The sequence below is a fragment of the Gobio gobio genome (genome assembly GCF_949357685.1).
Source record: "Gobio gobio genome assembly, chromosome: 18".
In the NCBI taxonomy this organism is placed as follows: domain Eukaryota; kingdom Metazoa; phylum Chordata; class Actinopteri; order Cypriniformes; family Gobionidae; genus Gobio; species Gobio gobio.
In genome coordinates, this window is record NC_137111.1 from 34,685,067 (window position 1) to 34,704,646 (window position 19,580).

The window sequence follows — 19,580 nt, forward strand, 5'->3', positions numbered from 1 at the left end:
TCAAGTTCCTGGGGATCCACATCTCGGCGGACATGTCGTGGACGACCAACACCTCCAGCCTGGTCAAGAAGGCTCACCAGCGCCTCTTCTTCCTGAGGACACTGAGGAAGAATCAGCTCTCCTCGGCCATCCTGGTGAACTTCTACCGCTGCGCAATAGAAAGCATCCTGACCAACTGTGTGGCAGTGTGGTATGGGAGCTGCTCTGTTGCGGAGCGCAAGGCACTGCAGCGGGTGGTGAAAACTGCCCAGCGCATCACAGGGACTCCACTGCCTGCCATCGAGCACATCCAGAGGAAACGCTGTCTGCATCGAGCTCGCAGCATCCTCAAGGACTCCTCTCACCCAGCACACAGACTGTTTTCTCTCCTGCCCTCCGGCAGGCGTTTCAGGATCCTCCGGACCAGGACCAGCAGACTAAAGAACAGTTTTTTCCCCAGAGCTGTCTCTTTATTGAACTCAAACCCCCGTTGATCCACTTCCCTCATAAACTGATAACTCTCCTACCTCACATCTGCCTTCACTTTGTTATTTGCACTACTGACTGTTTATCACAGTAACAACTGTTTACTTATGCATTCTGCACCACCATACCGTAACTGGATAATGCTCATCTGCACTGCCGACTGTATTTACAGTAACAATGTTTACATTTGCATTTTGCACCGTACTTCTAACTGGAATATGCAACCACTTTCCACTGCACTTTTACACTTTCTTTCGGATAGCTCTGTCCATAATTTATTGTACTAACTTAATCCACTGCTATATTCCTCATATTAGCCTAACATATTATTGTATACCTCTAACTGTAAATTCTGTTCAAGTAATAACCGTCTGTATATTTATTCATAGTACATAGTCACCTGTAAATTCTGTTTATAGTAATAGCCATCTGTATATTTATTCATAGTACATATTCACCTGTAAATTCTGTTTATAGTAATAGCCATCTGTATATTTATTCACTGTATATATTCATCTGTAAATTCAGTTCTACTTATAGTAATAACCATCTCTCTACTTATACATATTTATATATATTCAGAACATTTTTATGTCCTGCACTTACGCAACCATTGTATATATCCTGCACTTGCTGCTATTGCACTTCTGGTTAGACCTAAACTGCATTTCGTTGCCTTGTACTTGTACTTGTGTAATGACAATAAAGTTGAATCTAATCTAATCTAATCTAATCTAATTTTCCAAGGATAGTAACCAACCATTAAAGTCTTATAATGAATATCCAGTGTGGCATGTGTTTTGAAACTAGCGAAAATTGCAGGTGAGTGTAAACAAAATGTCCCAAATCGAAACGTTATGAATCAGTGAGTCGAATCATGATTCGGATCGCGTGTCAAACCGCCAAACTGCTGAAATCGTGTGACTTTGGCGATCCAAACTGCTGAATCGACTCACTGATTCATAACGCTTCGAAGCTTCATGATGCCGTGTTTTGAAATCGTCATTACTATACAAGTCGTTATTTAGGGGTTTTTTGCGCACAAAAACTATTCTGTTCACTCCAAAAAGTTATTGTAGAACCACTGTAGTGAGATGGACTTTGTAACGATGTCTTTAGTACCTTTTAAGGGTCTTGAGAGTGTACCGTGCATTGTGCCAATGGAGGCCTTTCAGAGCAATCAGATTTCAACTAAAATATCTTCATTTGTGTTCCGAAGATGAACGGAGGTCTTACGGGTGTCGAACGACATGAGGGTAAGTAATTAATGACAGAATTTTAATTTTTGGGTGAACTAACCCTTTAAGATGCCACTGGGTTCATAGCATACAATCGGACAAGAAACATTTACAAAGAACAGAAGAGAGGAAAATGTTTTGGGAGGTTAGCAAGAACAAACTTCTTTACAAATCTTTAATGTCTTCCATTTCTACATTTCACTAGATCACAGTGATATATGTATGGTGTGGCCAGCCAAATCTTAAATTTGAAGATTACAACGCTGCTTCTTTACAGCCTTAGGGACAGAATACTTTGAATTTGTATTCCTGAGTTTGCATTATAAATATTATTTTTGTTTTGACAACACACTTTAAAAGTAATAAAAACTTAAAGTTTTATTTATTTATAGTTTTATGGAACAAAAACATTTTATGAAACAAATAAATGGCCTAGTGTAGCCCCAACAATATTTTGTCTGTTACTGTTATGAGAAATTTGAGATTTTTTGTGTACTTAAATCTTAACTTAAAGCTTAAAATTGAGCTTTTAGAAAATGAATACCTATACAAAAGCCATATTTCTACCACAGGAACTTTCCCCATGAAACTAGGGACTTTGGGGTGGTACTTTTTCAAAGGTTGGGGGACTTGGGAGCTGAACATGCTGATTGGTTGAGTTCACACAGCATTTACATTTTTTTTTAATTGTTGCGGTGCGTGCAGTAAGAGTTATTTGCTATTCGAATCAACAATGAGGTTTAAAAAATATGACCAATGGACCGACGACGAGCTTTATTAAGCTTATATGCGGAGAACGAAATCCAGCGGGAACTGGAAAGTTGCGTGCAGCCCTACGTCACCGGACTAATCTTCACCGCACTTTAGACTCCGATGGAAACGCAGACAGCAACAGGTCTGGGGGGAAAAAAGTTCCTAGAACAAATTGTTCCAGGTAATTTCAGTGGAAACGGGGCTAAAGTAGTAAGCTTTGCTTGTAAATTTTGAGGCAATCGGTTTCTGCAGGTTTTCTTTGTCAGTAAAAGTCAGCTTAATACATTTTACAGTGTTGCAGAGGCTTTAAAGTGCCAGAAGCAGTTAAAATATGGTTTGCAAAGCATTGCAATTCAAAGAGCATAATCATTGAACTCAATGCAAACAGTGCAATAAACTGTCATTTTAGTACAAACCGCATTCACTGCAGAAGGTCAGAAAGGTTGCCCTCTGTATCCACAGCAGGAGAAACAGAAGCAATTGTACAGGAGCATTTCCAGGAAGCCTGCTGGTGATTAGAAAATGGTCTAATTTGCTGCTTTAATGAATTAAGTGAGTGGGGCAGATTTTGGGCCAGTGCTTTAGTGGTAGTGATGTATATATTGGACAGACACTTTCAGCCAGTACGTGTAAAGCCAGTCAAGGTTGTCCAAGCAAACTTGTGCAATCATACAAAGTGCTGATTAAGACTTATCACAGAGCCAACCCAGACCCAAGCCAAAAATGACCACTCCCAGAGATCAAAACAAAACCAGCACGATCCACTGAGTCCACGAGCCCTTGCTTTTGCTTGAGCTGCAAAACACTGCATAGTGTAGGCACCAGGTAGAAGTCATAGTTCCCAGTCTACTGTAGAAAACACTGTGGGAGGAATTCGCTAAGAATGAGCACAATCTCTCACTTCCTCTCATCCTTTCTCTCACCCTCCCTTGGCTCCACAACCTCCTTGTCTAAGGTACTGTAAAAGATTCATAAAATAACAGACACCATCTGGCCCGCTGGCATTCGACTGCTTTTTATGAGGATTTAATGATGGCTAAATATTACTGTCAGCACTGATAGGAATACTCTAAATCATTCCCTGATATTCCTCATAAAAGTCTCCCATTCAAAAACCCACATTAGCCAAAGGCCATAGTAAACCTATAGTGTGTGCACCGTTCTCCACTGGGACAATGTAAGCCATAGAGAACATCAAACAACAGTCGTAAAATTCATTGTTGGCTTGCAAGGAATGCCTGAAATAAGTTGTGTATGTTAATTGGTGTTTAATATTTCAAGATAAGTGCAATGTAACACAATACACACTCTTTGTTCTCTTCATCAACCCATTACAAATTATTATTTAAAGTATTGTCAAAGTTTATAGTGCCTGACTCTGCAGAAGAAAGTTTTGTGAACTTGCAACGCCTATAAGCAAAAGACATTCCGTATGTTTTTAAAAGCTCTGTGACACAGCACCACTCAGTGAATGAAGAAATGAATGTGTACCACCAGATACCCTCAGACAGATGCCTATGGTCAGACATTATACCACAGAGGTCAAAGGTTTCAGAAGCAATCCATCACAGAGGTCTTGCCTTAAGAAAGGTCATACTGAGGATATCTGTAAACCTACGTTAACAGCCCCTCATCTGCGTGTGTGCTTACAGATTTACAAATGATCTGCATGACTGGAGCAACACACACTCACAAGCTCTGTTCCAAAACCTAGCGAGCCGCCTTGCTGTGCTGTATGCAGCCTATATGGGCAGCAGCCTTCTAAAGCTCAAAGTATACTTTGGTTTGTGTGTCAACACAGTACTTGCACAGCCTGATTTTACGCTCAGCTCACATATGTGCCTTGCTCATTTTTTGCGCTAATTAGTAGCTCAACAAGGTGGTAACACTGAAAAGAAGAGACAGAACAAAAATAACATCAAACTACTGGAGATGGCACTGACAACATGCATCTGTGATGACAAGCGCTTGTGTGAGGGGGTTAAGAGTCTAATTTAACTCTTTTCCCCGCCACTGACAAGATTTTCAGTCAATTATAACACAACACTTTTCCGTCATTGAGTTTATCTGGCTTTCCATGTTTTCACTTTTACACAGCTGTTACACATCTTCTAAAAGAATACGGCATCTCCAGATCCAAAAACAAGGAAAGAAGATTATCTGCGTAAACCAGAAGGTGCGGATAGAAGATTGCTTACTCACCATTAAGCTAATGTGATCATCAAACATTCAACAGCATATAAATCAAAACTAATGTTACCGAATGAAATATCAAGCCCACAAAGAGGTACACGACTGTGCAAGCTTTGGGGATATTGACGGACTCAAATCAATTCCATCTATGTTTTGATCATCATTCTGAATCCGTTCTGGACAAAGTCCATTAAGTCCATTAAACTTACCTACATTCAATGAATGAAGCTAGAATAAAATGTTTTTTCTCTGTTTCTACTTTTGATATATTGAGTGTTTACATATTCATACAAAAAATTTAATTCTATGTTCTGTGGACCATGAAAGTTTTGTGAATATGATACCAAAAAAAAGCTGGCAGAGATAAAGTTAAAAGTTAAAAGAGTACGAAGACATTTTTAATAGTTGGTCAGATCCACACTGGAAAGTATCATCTTTGTCCAATGTCTGTGCGGTGTTCAGATGGAGTATACCCTGAAAGTTCCGCAGTACACATACACCAAACATTCACGTCACAACTGAAGTAAACTTTGAGCTTAAGGCAATATACTAACTGAAAAATAACATTACAAGTAACAGTTTTGCAACTCTCTACAAAGGCAGCAACTCAAATAGCACACTGGACACTTGACTTACCATTGATTTTAGCTGAGTTTGGCTAACAATGTAATACTCTAATAAAAAGATTAGTAAAGCATAAAAATACATAGCCAGCACAAACACTATGAAAAAAAAAATTATATTCCCTTTATAATTATACTAAACTTTATCAATACATTTCTGTAGTAAATTAATTACAAGTAGATGTAGGCATGTCACTTGTGTAGTAGTGGTCTTGCATAATTGCAATGGTCGCCACATGCATATTTTTATGTAGTGTCACCACTTTTTTGTTTATCATTTAGCAACCCAGGCTCATTGTAAAAGAGTAGTGTGACATTTCTGCAAAATCATTTTACGATGCTTCTTTCACATTTCGCAACACTTTCACAGTAAAATGTCCAGTGAGTGGTGCTAAGCATGTTCAGTTTTATCTGAAACAGAGGAATGTGAGTCTGGCAATGTTTTCAAAAATGATCGAAAAAGAAACGTGGCACTAAAAGTTCAAAGCTCTATCGCGTTTGAAATTAATGTACCACCCACACTAACCTGACCCTAAACCTAACCGATTTTGTAACAAAAGCAAACACGAGACAAAACCACATTTGCTGAAGTAACCATGTCCTTTCAGTTTGCTTCTACAAGACTTTGAACTCTTTTATTGGGAAGTAGAGGCACGTTTTTTTTTTTTTTTTCAATGAGTCTAGGTTGCCATTTAGGTTTCAAAAAAAGTGTTGCATTTTTTTGGACATCCTTGAAATTTTGTTCGCTTTGTACACAAGGGCTGCACGATATTGGAAAAAAGCTGATATTATGATATTTAGTTTTTCTGCAATTTATATTGCGATATGAAAACAATTTCAACTGATGATTTGAATAGCTCTTTTTGTAAAGAATTAATCATTCTAGGATGATTGGGGTAAGGGTAGTGCATCGGCATAGAAAATAATAAAGAAATTAAAAGCATATATAAATACAATAGAACATAAATACAGATGAAATAAAGCAGTGCTTTATGTTTTTCAGGTAAATTAACTGTATTAAGGTACAGACATTGAATAATCAAATGTAAAATAACACTGCCTTTACTGTATAATCTTTAAATATGATTCATATAATTAATACAGTTTATATTTAGCTACAAAAGTGATTTTCTCTTTCTCTCGTGTTGTTTGATTAACTTTGGTGACACAAACAGCTGCGGGGTATATTGGGTTGCTGTCGCTTTAAGATGAACGCGCGTATCCAATACCGGTAATGACACGCATTTACGAGGAAACTCGTCGAGACGGGCACTTTGAATTCATTTTGCGTGCACATGTCTGTTCAAACACAAATAAATAAGGCAGAGAAGGGAATTCAATTCTGTGTAAGCACACACAAAACAGTGTGCAAGTACCAGTCATCTTACATATTTAAACTGAAAGGACTTAAAAACACATGCAAACTAGGGCTGGGCCGGTTACCGCATTACCGCCATACCGCGGTCACGTGACGCCTACCGCGGGTCTGAGATTGTCACCGCCATCACCGCAAAAAAAAAAAAAACATTGGCCTGCACGTGTGCATGTTGTGTCTAATTCCATGGATTCATTGATTCTAATGACATGGATTGTGTCTAATGACGTGTGTCTTATATGGATTCAAGGTTTTCTAAACAAAACTTAATCAAAAGATGGAGCAAATCCGACCTTTCGCGAGTTGGGGAGCGCAATGTTCCATTATAACATTCCATTTGTACCTGTGTAATGTCTTTTAGCCTATAATTTGCATTTCATTTTACTAAAGCATAAAATACAGGCGCATAAGCAGGACGTGCACGTTTTAATTGCACGTGCTTAACACAATTCTCTCACATGGTTGCGCAGCCGACAATAGCGGATAGGGAGATAGAAGTCATGAAAGCAGAAGAAGAACGCACCGCCTGGGCCATGGGTTTGCGTCGACCGCTGGTGACCGATTTCTCCCATAGCTGGCGAAAAAAAAAAAAAACACGGCTTCAGAAAGAACAAACTGAGCTGGACCTGCCTTAGTACTGGTAAGTTTTAACTCTCTTCCAACTCTGTTTGGGAAAGATTGACTACAAATAAGCTGTGCCTGCGAAATTTCATTCAATATAATCAATAAATAATCTATTGTAGGCAATTCAATATAAGTTGGCTATGTGATTCTGAAATTCCAATTTCATTAAAAGGCTATCGAAAAAGATATCCGTCTGGCAGGCTTACAAGCACAGTAGTGTGCGACACTTTGTTAAATTAAATAGCCTTCGTTAAATATTTGAACCACTGAGACAAAAGCGCACACGAGATATATAAATTAATATGAATATGTAAAAATATATAATATAAATATATATAATAAGTAATATACAATCACGGTAGGCTAGTGTGAGCAGCGACACTTTGTTAAATTAAATAGCCTTCGTTAAATTTCACCACTCAGACAAAAGCGCACACGAGAGGCATATAGCCTATATATAAATTAATATAAATATGTAAAATATGCCTAATATAATAATATAATATGTAAAAATTATTTATGTAATTTAAATAACAAATATAAATGATTATATATATATATAGCCTATATAATTATTTATGTAATATAAATAACATATATAGGCCTATATATATATATATATATATATATATATATATATATATATATATATATATATGTATGTATGTATGTATGTATGTATGTATGTATGTATGTATGTACAATCATTAGCCTAAAAAGTATTCGTTAAATAGCCTTGAACCACTGAGACAAAAGCGCACACCACACGAGATACGTAAAATAATATATGTAAATGTTATAAAATATAAAAAATAAATATAAATAATAAAAGTAGCATAATATACAATCAAGGTAGTGTGAGCAGCGAGTGACTACACTTTGTTAAATTAAATAGCCTTGAGCCTTCGTTATTCTTCATTAACCACTGAGACAAAAGCGCACACAAGATGTAAATTGTAAATGTAAATTAATAGCCTGAATATTTAAAAATATGTCATATAAAAATATAAATACTATAAATATAAATAATATATTATATTATATGGGCGGGTGTGCGCGAAAGTCATTATAGTTTAAATGATTGTTTGATGACGACGACTGTAATCTGAAATTAAAAATATTGGAAATAAATAAATAAACAAATAAATATATATTAGCCTACTGATCAATACCGATAAATAAAAATGTGTTTGTTTGTCTTTGTTTATGCTGTTCCATCTTCAGATCTGTCAGTCGGGATCTGATCTGCTCTCTCAGCAAAATATGAAGGCTGGGATGTAAACCATGGTCTAGTCTAGATTTCGTTTTGCCAGCACTTTTTTTTCAGATATCATTCCATTTCTGTTCTAATTGTTCCTGTTCTAAACGTGAAAAAATAAATGTAAAATAAACATGTTCCTTATTATGTTCAATTGCCTGCGCTGGTGTGTGCGTGTGCGGCTGTGCGCGAAAGTCGAGCAGGAGCCCTTTAAAGCGGTTTACCGCTGAACCGCGGGAATTTCTTGCTTTTCAACCACGGTAAGAAAAAATCCATACCGTCCCAGCCCTAATGCAAACGATAAACTGTCACTCTATGATGGTTAAACTTTGCTATTAATCTGCAAATTACATGCGTTCTGAACTGGGGGCAGCTGGCCTGTACAGATCACGGATCAACTACAATCCTATACTACATCGCACATGCTCACATCGTGATTTCGATGCTAAAACTATATATCGTGCAACCCTATTGTGCACCTTTGCACCTTCATGTCATTTTTTTTCCTGATCAGCACAGTGCATTCTGGGAATGACTTTAGAATTTGACCAATGAAGGAATCTTAGATGGCAACTGAGTTATACCATTCGAACAGGTTTTGAATCTTGACCATATGATGCCTTAAAATGCTGCCTACATAGAGTTCCCTAGGTTTTGGAACAGAGCCACAGACGCTTACTTTCAAAAAGTGAAAATTGAGAGCATTGACGAGGTGGTGTGTAGACTATTTAAAGGTTCTGCACTGGGAGGTCTTCCAAAAGGGTACCACCAAAGATTTGATTACAGACACCACACATGCAGTCATTGCATCCTGTATGAGTCTCGCTTGCATATGTCGGCAATATTCTGGGAAATTCCATTATGCCTCAACTGTGCATTCCAGTTGATCTCCACTGGCTTATCAGCTTTCTGTAATGAACTGTCAGTAATATTACACTGCAGCAGCTTGAACTAAACAATTTACAGTAACTGTACCGCTGAGTGCGCAATGATTCTGTATCTCACAATACGTCACTGGATCCATGCATACTCATGAGTCATAAATCATAATGTATATGGTTAATGAATCCAAAGTATGCTGGCAACATATGTTATAAAGCTTCCTTAAATGTCAAGTGAAAAAGGTTCAAACAAAGGCACTATTATTATTTTTCCGAAGATCTCATATGGGAATTTGACAAGAATCATTATTTTTGCAATTCCACACTTCACCTTTAAGGACGTAGTAGTGCAATAAGAGAAGGGAGATCACAGGTGGCCCATACCTATGTCATAGGAGAGGAAGTCAGAGGAGAAGCATTTGGCTCCGTTACTGAGCGAGGTGTCATTATGAGTGTTTCCCCCGAACACGAGCAGAACTCCACTGATCAGCACAGCGGAGTGGAGGTATCTTGCCAGGCTGCTTTCCTTCAGAATAAACCTGGGGAGAGGCAAACACACATCTCATTGGCTATTGTAATGCAGCATGTGCATGAGTGTTTAGCTTATGGGATGGAACAGTTGGTCTGAAGGTCACTCTCCACAGGCTAGGTCAGATACGCAGACGGACGCCATCAGTAATATGGCACAACAGAGACATCTACCCACTCACAGAAACACACACATGTATGCATAAGCGCACTAGTGCACACAATCACAAACTCAAAAAACTTGTATTGCAACACACAAAGAACCCGTCAGTATTTACATTGAGTTATGTCTCATAAGACTTAAAGGGTAAGTTCACCCAAAAAATTTTATTCTGTCATTAATTACTCACCCTCATTTTGTTCCAAACCCATAAGACCTTTGTTCATCTTCAGAACACAAACGAAGATATTTTTTATGAAATCTGTATACAGCAATTTAATTACCACTTTCAAGGCCAAGAAAGGTAAGAAAGACATTGTTAAAATAGTCTATGTGCCTACAGTGGTTCAACCTTAATTTTATGAAGCGACAAGAATACTTTTTTCTGTGCAAAAAAAACCCAAAATAAAGACTTTATTCAACAATCTCTTCTTTTCTGTGACAGTCTCCTACGCTGTTGACGTAGTAAATACAGTGCAGCGTTTTCGAAGCGCTACGTCAGAACACCGGCTTACCAGTGGCGGACGCTCTTAACGTGAGCACCACAACAAATGCGATGTAACTCTGGCGCAGGAGCTAGCCAATGGTGAGCCGTACAACTCAGAAGTTCTGTACAGTTTACACTACGCCAACAGCGTACAGTTTCCCCTAGGTTTATAGCTTTTTTTGGGGGGGGGGGGTCACTCAGTTGGTCGCACCAACTTACAATTTTGTCGCACCCTTGTTTTTATTGATGTAAAGATTGATCTGACTAAAAGCTTGCAAAACATTTTAATCTGAACATTGCTTACAACAAGCATAAATTTAAAAGAAAAAAATACTAAAATATTATCACACATAACATACAGTATATAACATAAGTATTATTGTCATGGGTGTTATTATTTTATTTAAGTAATATTTCCATGACTGGCTATGTCATCAACTACCTGATATTCCGATTCTCAAATACATGCAAGTGAATGTGTTTTGTTCACTTACGTGTTTTGAATAATATAATGATCATGTTAGTTGATCTTTAATGCGTGATGGGCGTCGCCATGTTAGTTTGTGCTGCAGTTCAGATATTTGGATATATCAGATTTACAACAAGTCAATTCATCCACTTCTCCTGAAATATATGAAAGTAAGTGGCCGGTAAAGTGGGAGAAGAATAGAGTAAACTTTATAGTTACTTACACAACGTGTATCTAATATGAACATCGTCAATGGATTGTTATTGCTGCTTCCATAGACATCACTATGTATTTTGCAAACTATAAATGTATTGTTTTGCTAGTATTTGTGAATTTAAATGTAAAATAAACCTTATGTGGTTGAAAACACTGAATAGTTGTTTAGTCTAGAGCCATGAGAGCAAGTGTTGCCATCTTCACCACCCTGGAGTGTTTAAAAAACTTTTAAAGCTTTTCAGGTGGTTGACGCAACATATTTTCCAACGCAAGCTCTCTGTCCGCTGGTGGGAGTGTGCTCACCTGTGTGCGCGTGCACGTGTCTGTGTGTGTGTGTGCGTGTGTGTGTGCGCGCGCGCGCATCGGGGCGGAACTCCGCTGTGCATGATACAGAGAGCAGAGGAGAATTGTAAACACGCGACCATGTAGAGACAGAAATGGCATGCTGTCATGTAAATAAAATAAATAACATAAGGGCTATTTAGTTTGTTTAATAAAAGAACAATATATAGACCTGTTCTATAGGAAAGGTAACCTTAAATGAATTCTGTTGTGATCTGGCGCTATAGAGAAAAGAAAATTAAATTAAATTAACTTGACCTTCAAGGGGGAGCGGGGGGGGGGGGGCATTGGGGGGGCACCCCCCTAATATAATGGCAGGGGAAACACTGGCGTAGGAGACTGGCACAGACAAGAAGAAATTGTTGAATAAAGTCGTTATTTTTGTTTGTTTTTTGCGTTAAAAAAAAAGTATTCTCGTCGCTTCATAAAATTAAAGGGTAACTAAACCCCAGCTCAGAGCTTAACTCCACCCACTGGCAATTTTTTAAAAATGCTGGAAAAGTGGGCAGAGCCTAGCGGAGACAGAGGGGATGAACCGAGGGGGGGACTAAGCAGAGGGTGTGCACCTGAGACCCGCAGTGACGGATTGATTGACAGCTGTCTGACTCGCGAATCGCAAAGATGGAGAATGACTGGAATGACGCCAGTAGCTTTACAACAGAGCGGTCATTCTCCCCCACCTTCACCTGAAGTGGAGGAGGGTGATTTGTCTGTAAACACAGACCCAGAGCCTTATCAATGCGAGACGCTGGCTCAAACTGCGTTAACTCCCGATGCAGACGACGCTAGTGAAGCAGCAGCGCAAGAGAACCGACCTAATCTATGAACAGTCAAATCCTTATACTAAATGCCACTAAAAATAGATCAGATATCTGATATACATACGATGTATTTTCATTAAAATTAACTGAATCAATAAGCAGCGCAGGAACAATAAGTTCAGACCTAATAGCCTACTATAAACAGATTTCCTCAAATAAAAGACTATATATGCCACCACGTTGCGGTATTGTTGTTCATTACCGCGGCAACCACTTGCGTGTCAGGGTTTGAAAGTGCGTCTCATGTATGAAACTTATCTGTACAGGTGTCGGGCGGCAATAATATCGCAAGAAAAGCCTGACGTGTACTGACAACTGCATTATTTAACCACATTTTCTTCATTCCAATGTTAAAGCAAGTGTCAAGTAAGTTTCATTCATAATGTTTCTACTTCATGTAACATGACAGTTCGTACTGGAGTGAAGCCGTTCTCATCATGTGATCGGGGAAAACATTTCTGAGGGCGCGGTGAGCTCGTGCCAGGGGCGTGGATAGTGAGTCGTTTAAAAGACATTTCAAGCTTTCTATACACATATTTCTCATGTCTGTGAGGCAAGTAGCTTGCTGAGTTTTGGTTTATTTATGAGACACGCTCCAGTTCATGTGCAATGAAAGTGATCGTCCCAGCACCTTCAAGTCACGATTATAGTCTGCTATAGTCTATTTGATTCTTATTTATTAAATCCAAGCAATTGGCTGACGAAACCTTGATTAAAATTAAGATACAAATTATACAAAACGAAATTCACTTTAAAGAAAGGCTTTCTGCAAAACAAAACTTAATATTACACAAAATATAACCACCAAAATAATTTCTGACCCACTCGCATCGTTGTACTTTTCATAATCAGATGAAATGTAAAAATAAAATTATAATATTTAAACATAAATATGAAACAAAATATAATGGCTACAACAAGTACCACAGAACGCCCATATATTAAAAAATGAACGGGTTTAAATTGGGCCCGGGCTCATAATTACAGTTAATGTGTCAGGCCGGCCGGGCTCGGACACAACGTGCACGGGCTTGGGTAAGGTTGTGCTTGATTTTTTTGAGCCCGATCTAAGCTCTAAGCACATTTGAGATATTTTTCCTTATTTTGGGGGGTGGGGGGTTTTTCAACAAATTTTCAACTTACCTTCACAACTAGAATTCTGAAAATTTCCAGGATTTTTCTGGAAACTTTGCAACCCTGGAAACTGACTTTTCTAATTTAAAATTCTTTTAAAATTCTTCACTAAATTTCTAACCTTAAAAGGCACTATGGGTTCCTACATTTTTTCACCAATTCTCCCTTTTGCTTTGCATCCCATCTGTTATCTCTGCTTCAACATTATTGTGATTGTGTTTGTGAGGATATGCACTCTGTGTCACTCTGCATCCATTCAGCACTCCTCCCTACACTCCGTCAAACACCCTAAGCCTTGTAAGCGAAGCGTTGTTTGATACATTGTGCAGCTCCCTTCACTTGCTTTGCCAATCAAAAGCCAGAGAGTGAGGAACGCGCAGTGTGTGCATGAGCGAGAGATCCTCGCATTTAAGGGTAAGAGAGCTTTTAGAGACGGGTTTCACCGTTAGGCCAAGCAAAGAGACAGTAAATATAAAGGCAAAGAAAAAAAACTGGGCATGTGTCTTGTTTTTTAATTTCTTCCATCTGCAAGCATAGAAGACGGTGACATTCTAGGAGAAACGCATACAAAGCCCTTCTTTGTGCAGCCGACAACTTTTAAGTGAACCGTCTTTGAGTGTGAAAAGGAACGAATACGAGAAAGAAACCTCAAATTAACTTCTACCGCTACTTTGTGCTCCAAGAAGCGTTCCATAGCATTCATAAAAGCATTGGTGGTACCTCTGAGTTCAATTGTAGGCCAATGCGATGATAAAAAAACAATTGTCATAACATTTCCAAGTTAGGTTTTTAGTTAAAGAGTGTAATTTCAGTAGCATCAAAAGGATACAATCCATCTGTATGAGCAACCAGACAGGATCAGATGTTACATTGTTAAGTTTCGAGTGGGACTACCCGTTTGTCTTAGCAATGGAAGACTGGGAAAAGTAAACTTGTCATTGTTAAAAAAATAATATTAAAAAAATATATATTCTATTTGGTGCCACTAGTGGTGCACACATTAGACACTTCCTTGCTGAAAAAAACTCTTAAACCAGCCTAAGCTGGTGCTAAGCTAAAACATAGCTGGTTTAAATGGCAATTCGATGATCTTAGATGGATTAAACTGGTCTCCCGGTATGGTCCAGCTGGTCTTTAGTTGTTCTCCCCCTCTAAAACCAGCCAATAGACCACCCTGACCAGGTTGGCAGACCAGATAAAACCATCAAACTAGTGGCTTAAAGGGACAGTTCATCCAAAAATTAAAATCGCCAGTTTAAGATGGTCTCCCAGCCTGGCCAAGCTGGTCTTTAGTTGTTCTCCCCCTCTAAAAACAGCCAATAGACCAGCCTGACCAGATAAAACCATCAAACTAGTGGCTTAAAGGGACAGTTCATCCAAAAATTAAAATCGTCATCATTTACTCACGATGTCATTCCAAACCTGTATAAATGTATTTTTATCTATGGAACATAAAAGAAAATATTAATTTTTTCTTTGTAATTAACCAAAACGTTTTTGTTTCCAACATATTTCTAAATATCTTATTTTGTTTGCTACAACTCCAACAAGTTTGGAACAACATGATAAACATTTTTTTTATTTTTCTACCCCTTTAAAAAAAAATTTTTTTAAGCAGGGTTATTACATAAAGATGTGTAAAAACGCCTGTGAAAGGTCTGGCATGTTGGATTCATTCCTCTTGGACTAAACCTCCAAAGAACTCAGCCTGGCAACAGCAACCTGGCATCATTTATAGTGTCACTAACAGCTTATTTGTAAATACTGTCATATTTCACACGTCAGGAAGTCTTGGTCAGCACACTCACCGGCTTAGAGAAGATGTGATTCCTGCTCACATGTGTGCTAAGAGTCTGATTTGTGTGTGGATGAAAAGTATTTGTTTTGGGGTTTTTTGAGAGGGCGGAGAGGCTGAAATGGTTAGTCACAGTCACACAATGATACACATGCATGCCACACACACTTTCATAGTTAAAGAGTATAACGTACAAAGTGTGGATACTCACCAGGTGTGCGTGTGAACCTGATAGCGGTATAAATGATCCACTAGGCCATATTTGTTGACAGGGAGGGCTTTGTATCCCCCATGGACATATATGGAATGTGAGGAGCTGTCATAAACGCTGCTGTGGCCATATCCTCCCTGCACCAGCGCCCCATTCGTCTCTGCCACTGACCAGGAGTTAGAGCCTGACAAAGAGTTAGACTTTACTCTCAGAAACTCAGTGCATATGTCACATTATAATTCAGAAATCATTCTTATATGCTGAATTCATGCTCATGAAACATTTCTTATAATATTATTAACAATGTTAAAAACCTTTGAGTTGCTTAATATGTGAAAACTGTGGGAAAAAATTGCAGGATTCTTTGATAAAGTTCAAAAGAAAAGCATTTGTTTGTAATTGAAATATTTAGTAATACTATAAATATATGTGCTGTCACTGTTTTGATCAATTGAATTGTCCTTTTTTAAGTCCTTGCTGAATAAAATAATTACAAACCCAAATCTTTTGAAAGGCAGTAAATCTAGTATCACACTTACACAAACAATATGATGTTACCCTGTAGCATGAGAAAGTTAAAAAAAAAAAACTTATGAAAAAGGAACAAGCAAGAATCAGGCAGAAAGAAAAACATGTTTCTTCAAATCATCTAGTTATTAGCGTAAAAGCAGAGTAAACCCTTTTAAAATGTACAGATGTAGTACAGAAAAGTTTTAAGATAGCAAATTTTCCAAAAGCAGTATTAATGAAATAATATTTTTTTCAAATTATTTCAAATGCTACAATATTTAATTCTCAAATAAGCAAAGTTGTCAAAGCTAGCTTTATTCAACTAAGAATGATTATTGCCTCAATTCGCTTTATTATGGTCCTCAAACAAAACTCTTCACAAACAAATTAAAGATGGTCCAAAATGCAGCTGCTAGATTGACAGGTCCTTTGAAATATGGCAATTCCCAAGTCCTAAGATCATTGCATTGGTTACCAGTACCTGAATTAATTTTAAGATCCTAAACTTTGTTTTTAAGTCTTTGCATGGTACAGCCCCTTCTAAACTTTGCTGATCTTATTCATGTTCATGAGTCAAAGAGATCATTACAATGTAATGCCCAAAATCTCCTACATGTTTCTCGATCGAAACAAAATTCCAGAGGTGAACGCGCATTTGAGGAAGCTGCCCCGAGGCTATAGAGCAGTTTACCAGAGTATTTGAGACAATCATCATCTTTGAATGAATTTTAAAAAACATTTAAAAACCTATTGTTTTACATTAGCTTTTGATCAGGTGTGAGTGTTGAGGTACTGTCGCTGTAGTTATCCATCTGAGTTCTTCTTGAATGGTGTGTGTTGATGTTTTTACAAAATTTTGGGTTATTTTCTGAAATACTTTTTATTTTATTTCATTACATTGTACAGCACTGTGCTCAACTATGTTGTTTATTATGTGCTTTACAAATAGATTGGATTGGATTTTTGAGCTCACATGCACATGGGCTTGAAACCTGGAATTTTGATGGTCTGTTCAAAGATCTTACATGGAAGACCATTAAAGGGGTGGTAAAACACATTCTTTCGAAGGATTGATTGTGTTTGTGGGGTGCACTGTAACATGTGTTCATGCTTCGTTTTTAATAAATTGCATTATTTTTCATATATTTTACCTTTATTCTACACTGCTCTGTCCCTCCTTGTAAAAAACAGTCTGATGGTTTCCGGGTTCTATGAAGCCGGTCCCTCAAAAATACGCAATGGGCTCAGATTGGTTACCTGGCCCAGTGTGTTGTGATTCGCTAACCACCTAGTGCACGTTTTTCGGAAACGTCACGCCCCTTACCTTTACCGGTAGTCTGTGCTTTGGTAGAATTAGAAACAATGGCATCAATAAAACCATACCAATTTGAGCCCGGACCCAGACAATTTTAGAGAAGATGATCGAGCAGAACCTGTTCAACCTGTTCAGTCCTCAAGAGTAAAGACTGCGGATCTATAGTGATCGCTACTGAATGGCACCGTTACTTTTGTATCTTTAGAACGATTATAGCCAAATTTCTGTCGCAAGAACTATTAACCCAAAACGAACACTAAACATTGGATTTACTATAGAAGCCAAATCAAACACAGAACCATGTTTAGCATGCCTGTAGATAAACAAGCATGTAGATAAACAATACATAAAAGCTCTAATCAAAGAATAATTTACACTAATTCCAAGTTCGCTGTTGAGATTTAAAATAAGTTTGTAACATTAGGTATTTGTCGGATAACGTTAAGTATGAATGAGCATTTAACAAACTGGTTTGAAAAACCAAACAGCGTTGTCATTTGTTTACTTCCTTGCTACAACGTACAATTAACAATACGAACTATTACAGGAAAACACATCGACGAAAAATAAATCATACTTACAGGTTGTGGCGCGTAAACAGCTTCTGTTTTTAAATCTTCTGTTTTTAAGAGTGCAACAATACTCCAGCGAGTCCAGCCTACTAACTATACCACAACAACTCTTCCCCACAGCAATAAAAAATGACCTCGCCCCCCCTTATTTAATATTCTCGGAGGAGGGGTTTATGTAAAAATTGGGGCTGATGATGTCAGTAACCCAGGAGGAATGTCTGTAGTCCCTACTGGCTGTTTGCTGTAGTCCTTAGAAATTGATTTCTTTAAAAGCAAATATCTCCCTTTTCTTTAAACTTTAACGTTGTAAATTTGCAGATGTTGTTTATGCTTAAACAGCAACATTACACACTAGCTAAAGTTGGAAAAGTGAAATCGTGTTTTACCACCCCTTTAAAATTACTCAGTTAGTGAGGGACAGAGACACTATGTAGGGGGAATATAGAAACATCAGAGAAGAAATCAGTCAAAATCAGAGTGGGAACAGTCATGAAAGACCACGTGTCAGCACAAGAATGAGTCATGTGAGCATTGGTGGTTCAGTGGTAGAATTCTCGCCTGCCACGCGGGAGGCCCGGGTTCGATTCCCGGCCAATGCAGCAATGTTTTGGGGTTTTTTTTTGCAATACAACATGTAACATTTACATTTTATAGAAAATGGGAAATAAACAAAATATATTAAATATACTAAAATGTTAAATATATATATATATATATATATATATATATTTGCATTGCAAACTACTTCTAACCTCATTTTACATGCTAGTTATATGCAAGATCGAGGTTAGTTTTCTCTGGTAGAACATCTGTGATCAATTACACATGATTAAATGTTACAAAGACAGGATACCATGGTTAAGTGTTCTGTCTTTCAATGATATCCTGACTTGTTACATCACTGCATTTATACCCATCTCAAGTTTAGGAAAGCTTCTCTTCAAATATTTCATCACTCTAATTTCGCCAAGTTTTTTATGTTCACAGATGCGCAGTGCGGTGTGATTGCCATCATTTTCAACAGCTCTAATAAGTTAATTTATTCATTTAGAGAGTACGAATGAAGAAAAAGTAAGTGGGGGAAAGCGAGAGCATAAGAAAGAAAGATTTAAGTGGAGTCTCAACAGAGCTCAGACACATTAATCATTGTTCAATCCCAGACAGTGCCGTTCAGGTACCACCACTTCTTAATGACCTAAAGCATGAGTGTACTTTTGAGTGGGTGTATGTTTGTGAAAGAGAGTGGAGCGAGTCGACTAGAAAATACCACTGAAAGAAGAGAACCTTCACTTTAATGAGTCCATGTCCACTCACCATGTAATCACTTAAAGTGCTAATAACGTTATAATACACTGCCATCTGCTGGAAGCCAGAGGAACTGTCTGCATTTGTCAAATTGACATCAACACAATCTTAAGACCGTCATGAAACTACACACTCACGGTGCATTCAAGTCTGGGAAGATAGCATAAAATTCAACACTTTTTTTAACTCTAAATCTATAAATTGACGAATAAAGAATGTGCATCGGTGTGTTTTTGTTTTTAGGTTTTCATTCACCTCGAAAACTATGGGCTTAAATAAAATCCAAAGTTTCTCACTCATTCAAC

General features: G+C 37.8%; 1 protein-coding gene and 1 long non-coding RNA gene across 2 annotated transcripts in view; both read right to left on the reverse strand.

Moving 5' to 3' along the window:
* Window positions 1–19,580, reverse strand: part of LOC307142248 — a 673,051-nt gene that overhangs the window by 416,510 nt on the left and 236,961 nt on the right. The window lies entirely within an intron of this gene.
* Window positions 1–19,580, reverse strand: part of atrnl1a (attractin-like 1a) — a 351,306-nt gene that overhangs the window by 273,060 nt on the left and 58,666 nt on the right. The window contains exons 9-10 of the mRNA XM_079843147.1: window positions 15,574–15,757; window positions 9,795–9,949 (exon numbers count right to left, since the gene is read on the reverse strand). Of these exons, the coding sequence (XP_079699273.1) occupies window positions 9,795–9,949; window positions 15,574–15,757 (339 nt within the window). The remainder of the gene's footprint in view (window positions 1–9,794; window positions 9,950–15,573; window positions 15,758–19,580) is intronic.